An 8117-nucleotide genomic window follows, 5' to 3' on the forward strand; every position below is an offset into this window, starting at 1 on the left:
AGATCCTAAGAATAAGAAGGTATTATCAGGAGACACTGGGGGACAGAATGAAGGAGGGAGAGAAGGAGGGGTACAGGCAGAGGGAAACATATATGCAAAGATCCCTAGGTAAGAAAGAGCTTGATACATTTGGTTATAGCTGTAGTGTAGAGGGAAAGAATATAATACAAAGTGAAGTTCAAGAGGTAGGTAGGACCTGATCTTGCAAGGCTTTGTAAGCTCTGAAGGGTTTTTCTGTTTTTATCTTAAAAGCAACCAGAAGCCACAGAAGTGTTTTAAGCAAGAGAGTGCCATCAGATTTGTATTTTAAAAACGTCATTGTAGCTGCTTTTTGGAGATACTCATCCACAAAGTGGGTGGTAGGTAGCCTGAGGATGGAAAACTAGCTAGGGGGCTAAATTATAGGTAAGAAATGAACATAGCTTAGATTACTGTGGTACCAGAGGCAATGGAGAGAAAGTTGACAGACTCCAGAGGTATTTTGGAAGTACAATTTATAGGACTCAGTGACTGACTATGCGTGAGCATGGATTTATGGGAGAAGGAGGTATTAAAGTTGACTTCCAAGTATCTGCCTATTCTTCTGGGGAGATGGTGATGCCATTTCTAGAGAAGGAATAATGAAATCATATAAAGGCAGATGTAATCACTTCTATCTCCCACTTCTTTCCATTGCCCCCACATCCAATCAAAATTTGTTATTCCTGGATCTCATTCTCTTAGAACCCTGTACTCAGCAGAGTAACTGACTAGAGTTAATGTGATATAATAAGTCATATTAATTAAGACTAATAGGTTAATATGCCATCACTTCTAGGATTGAGTCTGGCATTTTACCAACCAAGTTCTTTGAAAGAAGATGATTTTATTTAAAAAAAAAAAAGGCACTGTGGAAAATCAAAGATGCTGGAGAGGTTTGTAAACAATAAGGTTTTCTAGTGAGGGTGATGCTGAACCATTTTTCTGGTAAGTAGCAGAAAGGGAACTCCAAAAGGACTCAAGATTCAGGTACTGCCCCTAACCTCATTTTCTGCATGTCTCTAATTTTTACCAAGTATCAAGAAGATTAGGACTCAGTGGAAGGGCCCCATGACTGGAATCCAGATTATAATCCAGCCAAGCCGGCCTGTATCAGCTAGTAACAGCTCCTTGTTAAATTTTCAGGAATTTTGTGACTAGGTGACATCACCTCGGTAAGTTAAAATTGGCCATGATGGGAGAATTTATTTAATGAAAACTGACAAATGCTAATTATTAGGGCTGTTTTTCCCCATCAGAAAACCATTTGCTAAATGTTTATCAGCATACCACTGATCTCGATCTTGCCACAGACTAACCATGTGGTTTCTCTTTGTACACTCATGTCCTTGGTGATCTCATCTATTTTTGTGGCTTTAAATATCAAGTAAATTCTGAAGAAATTCCAAACTGATATCTCCAATCCAAATCTCTCTCCTTGATGCCAGATTCATATATCAGACTCACTTAGCCAACTGCTTATTTAATATTTAACATTTCCACTTGGATACCAAAAGGCCTCTCTAACAACATGGCCAAAATGAGTTCCTCAACAATGATTCCCCACACCCTCCTCACCACAAACTTTCTCCTGTTGTCTTGTTAATTTCATCAAAATGGAAAATTCTTCTATTGTTTGGGCCTAAAACATTGGTGTTATCATGGAATATTCTTTCTCTCACATCCCATAATCAAACCATCATGAAATTCTGTTTGTTTTACTTCCAAAACAGATTAAGAACCTGACTGCTTATTTCCATCACCCCTACGAGCACCCTACTTTGTGCCACTATCTTTTACCTGGATCATTGTACTAAACCTCTGACTGGTTTCCGTGCTTTCTCCTTTGCCCTCCTGCAGTCTATTCTCAACATAGCAGCCAGAGTGATCTCATTAAAACACAAGTCAGATCATATCACTTGTCTGCTGAAAATTCTCCAAAAGCTCCCCATCTAATTTGGCGTAAAAGCTAAACTCCTAAAAGACTTTATAAGATCTAGTCCACATAACTTCTTCTGATATCATCTCCTACTAGGCCCCTCCCCTCCCTGCTCATTCTTTGCCTTCACTCCAGCTTCAAACATACCAATTCTGCTTTCATCTCATAGCCCTTGCCTTTGCCTGAAATACTCTCTCTCCAGATATTAGCAAGACTTGCTTCTTTACCTCTTTCAAGTCTTTTCTTTGATGTTGCCTTTGGGTAAGGTACCTGATGTGGCATGAATGTTGAAATTCATAATGTTGAAATTCATATGCTAAAATCTTAACCTTGACAGGTGATGGTATTAGTAGGTGAGGCCTTTTGGAGATGATTAGGCATGAGGGTGGAGCCCTCATGAATAGGATTAGTGCTCTTAAAAAAGAGATCCCACAGAGCTACATAGGCCCTTCATCATGTGAGGACACAATGAGAAGGTACTGGCTATGAAGCAGGAAAATTGTCCTCACCAAAACACAACCATGCTTTTCTGTCTTGGCACTTATCATCATCTGGTGCACTTTGTATTTTACTTAATTTTGTATATTATCTGTCTCCCAGACTAGAGTGTAAGCTCTATGAGAGTAGAAGATTTTCTCTATTTTGTTCCCTGTTGTGTTGTCAATACCTAGAACAATGCTTGAAACATAGTGGGTACTCAGTAAATATTTGAATGAATTAAAGAATACATGAATATAATCTCGAATACCACTTAGCACATTGTATTATCATTTATCTGTTCACAGTGAATACACAGTAGGCACTCAATAAATATTTGTTGAATAATGAATGACAGAAGACTTTAATATACTGTAAAGCACTCCGTGCTTTATCATTAGGAAATGGCCACTCTGTTCCCTTCTAGGATTCAAGAACGAGGTTGCTTGCTGCTGTTCCTAAGAACTGCTTCCACCCTTTACACAAGAGGCAACACTTATTCTTACTTTCTCACCCCGACCCCTGGCCACCTCAAAATCAGTTAAAGCCTCTGATATAACTGGAACTTTAAACTCACTTTCCAGACTCTCTTCTCAGCATAGGAGCTCAGCCTGTGTCCCGACACATTTCCAAGTACCTGCCTGAGACAGATGGCTCTAACTTAACCCTTACACCTGCTCTGATGGTTGACCTGATATCTAAAGCACTTTATACTTTCCAAAACACGTCGCACCCATTTTTTAAATTTGATTTCCATACCAACCCTGCAGGTATCAACATCTCCATTTTCTAGGTGAAGAACCAAAGGCCCACAGAGGTAAATGATTAGCCCAGGATCGTGTACCTAATAAGTGATAGCTCAGGGCTGGGATTCAGATTCTCAGAATTCAAGCCTTTTCACCCCATTGTAAATACCTTTATAAACAATCTGCCATGAAAAATAAACAAACATATGAATAAAAGAATATATTGCATGTAAAGCATGGAATTTACTGCAGAGAGTATGCACATTCCATGCAATAATGAGCAAGAACAGCATACAAAGGGAGTTTTTCACTCGATTCCTATACCATTAATTGTGTCTACCATTCACTTGGCATGGAGCTCACTCTATGCAAGGGACATAATAATCACATAAAGCTCAAAGCCAGAGCTATAGACTTTCCAGAATGAGATGCTTTGCTGCCTAGAGGCAAGGGAATTAGTGACTGGTGTTGGGGAGTGGGAAAGATGAGGAACAAAGAACAATCATCATCCTCCAGTAATTTAAACTGTGGGAAACCAAGGAAGAGCCTTGACTGGAAACTCATTTCTTTATCCATTAATTGGTTATGTTTGTCATTCATTTAATTATCCTGCAAGTTGTATGTTCATTAAGAACTTCCTGGCACAAAAACCTACTGATGAGGATTACAGCCAAATAGTCATCTCTCGGGGAACTAATAAGGGAGAGAAGATATGTACATGTACAGTAACAACTGAAAGTTGAAAGAATTGTGTCATGTGAGAGATGCAAAGAAGGAGGTGGGGATTCCAAGGCATGAGGGAACACCTCCAAACTTTAGAAATAAAGAATATCCTTAGAGAAATGGGCCTGGTGCTGGGCTAAGAAAAATGATCATGGGCTTGAGATTGTTAGAGAATGGGAGAGAGAAGGGAGGTGGCAGTGAATTCTGAGAACACCATGGGGGAAATTGTGAAGCATCTCCTGAAAATGAGTTTTTAGTGTGGCTGACTGCAGGATACAAGAGAGGAAATGTGGACACCAAGGCTGCAGAGGAAAGTTAAAGCTAGCTCCGAATCCCACAGTGAGATCCCGAAACACCCGGGGCACACAGAGTGGATGAAAAAGAGGTCCTCCTAACAAGGCTCAAACTTCCCTGTTCTGACCTACAGTCCTCCCATGATGGCCTCCCCCTGATGCCTTCTGGGAATAGAACAGCCAGAATGAGTTTCTCTTTGCATTTAGTTCTAGCTTATTTTTATGCAAGACACTTTCAGGATCCAGGGAAAGATTTCACCATAACAATAGGCTAGGGTCATGGTTGGGTCCAGTGCTTCTTTCTGGCTGTAAAGGGGAAGAACTCTGCTGAGTGGTTACCACCTGGGCTTCCTTCTCCTTCCCAGTTTACCACCTGAGGCCTTGGTTAGCCATAGGCCCAATGGAGTTTCTTGATCAATGGGGCATCTGGGTACTTTGACTTGTTTTCAAATGAAGAATTTGGCAGGGTCTCTCTAACTGGCAAAGCCATTTGACTTCAGTGGTAGATCCAGGTTGCAAAGAATAATGTAGAAGGCTCAATTATCTCAAGAATTTACTTTCATCATCCTTCATATCACCTCCTTCTCTTTCCCTTCGGGGATATGTATCATGCCACAGTGAGTCTCTGTCCAAGATGAAGGCTCTAGTGAAGCCACTTTCACATGTAATTTTTCCCCTGGCTTATTGCCCTGTCACTATTTCAAACTCTTTTCTTAACAGCAGCCGGAATTAAAAAGTCTTAGGGGGTTTAGTTAACTAGCTCAATGTGAGTCAGAAGTTTGATGTGGCTGCCAAAAAAATAGTCAAGATGATTTCATTAGAAAGGCAAGGCCTGGAAGGAAGGTGATGAGAGCCTTTGCTCTGCTTTGCTGCTCCTCCCTGTGAGACACCTTTGCCATCATACTTAGGGATGCTGCAGATGGAAAGAGAGAGGGGATGTTGTCCTTAGAGGCTACAACCACATTGACCTGATAGTTCCTTAATAGACCGACCAGGTACACTTCTGCCTCAGGGCCTTTGAATGCCTCTTCTCTCTGCCTGCAACACATCCCCTAGTTCTTGATATAGCTCACTCCATTACCTCATTAGCCTTCTGCACAGATATCATCTCTCCAGAGAGGCTGCTCCTGACCCCGCTATTTAAAATAATGTCTCCTATTACTCTCTATCTCTCTTTATACTGTCTTTTTTGTCTTCATGACACTTTTCATCTCCTGACATGTATTATCTGTTTTTTTTCCCCCATTAGAATGTAAGCTCCATAAACAATGGTTTTTGTGTATTTTCTCCACTCTTATATCTAGAACAGTGCCTGACACATAGTGAGGGCTCAGTACATATTTGAAAACACAAACTTTTTATAGCGCTTACTTCATTGAAGTGTTACTTATCTTTTCACCCGTTCCCACTAGAATTTTATCTAAGAAGCCTCTTTTTCTCTCCCCCCCGCCGCCACATTTTCATTAATTACTTAGCCAATGCCTGGCATGAAGTATGTTGGTTGGATGGATAGATGGAAGAATTGGTGGGAATGTTTCAGAGGCATTTCAAACATTGGAACTTCTAGGCCCACACTGCATAATACAGTACCCACTAGATACATATGACTATTGGGCATTTGAAATGAGGCTTGTCTGAATTGAGATGCATTGCAAATGTAAAGTATATATGAGATTTTAGAGTTTTGTCATAAAAGCATGTAAAATATCTCATAAATAATATTTGTATTGATTACAAGTTTAAATAATAATATTTTGGATGTACTGGGCTTAATAATAAATATTTCTAAAATTAAGTTCACTTGTTTAATTTTTTAATGTTGCTACTAAGAAATTTTAAATTACATATGTGACTAACATTATATTTGTATTTAATAGCACTGCTGTAGAGATTTTGACAACCCCCATGTTGAAACCCTGACCTTTACAAGCTCTTGAGGGTGTGTGTTGGAAGGGTTAGAGGTGGTTCCTTGTAATTAACACAGAAGAGGGTTCTCCATAATCACTGCTCCAAGGAACTAGTGACAGCAGGGTCAAATAAGCACTATGGTTTTTTACTCAACTTCATCTTTCTCATTCCTGCTTTCTCTCACGCCAACTTGCCCAGAGCCGTTAGCAACAAGCCAAATCAAAGGCTTAGAATTTTTACCTCCTTTCTTAACTCCTGCCCACCAGTGCTTTCCCTGATGGTGACAACAGTGAAGAGATAAATGGTTCAAAGGTGAGATACAAATTGAAAAGGAAAATCTAGCCACAAGCACCCTGGATCACCCACACCCAGCAGAATCCCCACCTAGGAAAATCTCTGTTTTTCTGATAAGCGATTTTATGTATATAGCTAACTCCCCTGGTGGAGCCCCATGCTGGGTTATCCCAAGAGGGAAATACTGAAGTAGAAAATAGGAAGAGGGTGATGCAGTCTTGCTAGACCATCTGCCCCTTAGATAATAATCAAGTTAGGAAACAAAACAAACATGTGTGTGAAAAGTTAAACAAGAACACAGAAAAGTCATCCAAGAAATGTTGGGTAAAATATGATTAAGGGCCAAAAAAGTGACCTAGAGAGTTAATGTTCTGGGAGTTAAATCAGGGATAGCCCACAATATTGAGGCAGGCAGAAAAAGCTTTCTTGAGGAGGAAGTACTTGAACTGAACCTTGAAGGATGTGGTGATGTTACAAAATTTTAAATTTCCAGAGCTTAAAGGGCCCTTAGAGACATAGCACACTCCTCATTGAACAGATAAGGAAATTGAGTCTCAGAGAGAAAAAGATCTCATAGTAACTCAGGAAAAAGTTGATATTAAAACCAAGATTTTCTAGTTTCTTGTCTACTACTCTCTTCTCTAGGTGCTGAGAAGGGAGGGATGATGTTCTAGGTATAAAAAAGGTCCAGAACCCCAGATGCCTGACCCCTCGATACACAAACACATACAAACGCACACATAAACACATACACATACATGCACATACACACACACACACGCACATCCAAACCCCATCTGGGGTCTCCCTTTCTTTTTTCCTCAAGACCATGTTAATTTAGCAGGAGAAACAAATAACACTGAACTCAAATAACACTGAATTCAGGTCAAACACCATTTCCTTTTTATTTAGTTAGAAATGGGCCATGTGCTGATGAATGGTCTCTCTGATGTAACCTGCCATCTCAAAAGCCTTGAGATTGAGAGGCCCTCCTTCTGTTCCTTTTTGTCCCATCACCACAAGGTATACAGACTCGATCTGAACTACTGTCACTGCCTGGCTGCCCCGACTCTGGCCTTTGGTGCGGAGGTCCATGGTGTTATTACCTTCAGTGTATAGGTCATCCCGGATCAACAAGCATTTAGTCCCTGCAAGGGTGACTCCCTGAAGAAATAACTTTTCTCTCCCCTCTTTCGCCAGCAAGATCTGAATTTCTTCCTGGGTCAACTGGAAAAAGTTGCCTTCAGGATAAGAAGCTAGCAACCAGGGTGGAGAGTTAGTGATAATTGCTGCATCACAGCACATCCCAGTCTGTAGGAAGAGGGTGATGCAGTCTTGCCAGACCTCTTCACTGATATCCCTTATACACTGCATGATTCACGTAAGCTGTCTCTAAAAGATGAATAAAGTGCTTTCTAGCAAGTTGGTCTTCAGAAGAAATTTGTTGGCAGTTGGCTCAAGATGACTGATAAGCAGAGACTGAAATAAGTTTAAAATGCAGTCTGTTTCTGATGAGCTTTCCCCAGTAGCAAGGTGGAGGAGGTCTTGGTGACTTGGATGAAGTTAGGCCCCAGCTGCCCTCTGCTGTGATTTTTCAAGCTACCTCTAGAGCAGGAGTGATGTCACAAAGGCTCTGTGACTTTTTAAATAGTCATCATCCACCACATCATGGCTGACCTTTGGCCATAGGTTTCTTGAGGCTATATCTCTAGCTAGTGA

At 40.6% G+C, this 8117-nt stretch overlaps 1 protein-coding gene across 1 annotated transcript; it reads right to left on the reverse strand.

The window, feature by feature from the left end:
- Nucleotides 1-7310: 7310 nt before the first annotated feature.
- LOC120592526 (profilin-1-like) lies at nucleotides 7311-7772 on the reverse strand. The gene has a single exon (XM_039850274.1). The coding sequence runs from the start codon at nucleotides 7770-7772 to the stop codon at nucleotides 7311-7313; it is 462 nt and encodes a 153-aa protein (XP_039706208.1).
- Nucleotides 7773-8117: the final 345 nt, after the last annotated feature.

The sequence above is a fragment of the Pteropus medius genome, unplaced genomic scaffold (assembly GCF_902729225.1).
Source record: "Pteropus medius unplaced genomic scaffold, Ma_sr-lr_union100, whole genome shotgun sequence".
Lineage (NCBI taxonomy): Eukaryota > Metazoa > Chordata > Mammalia > Chiroptera > Pteropodidae > Pteropus > Pteropus medius.

Bases quoted from the DNA above. Each gene is read 5' to 3' on its own strand.
- LOC120592526 (XM_039850274.1), bottom strand. From the start codon at position 7,772: ATGCAGTGTATAAGGGATATCAGTGAAGAGGTCTGGCAAGACTGCATC.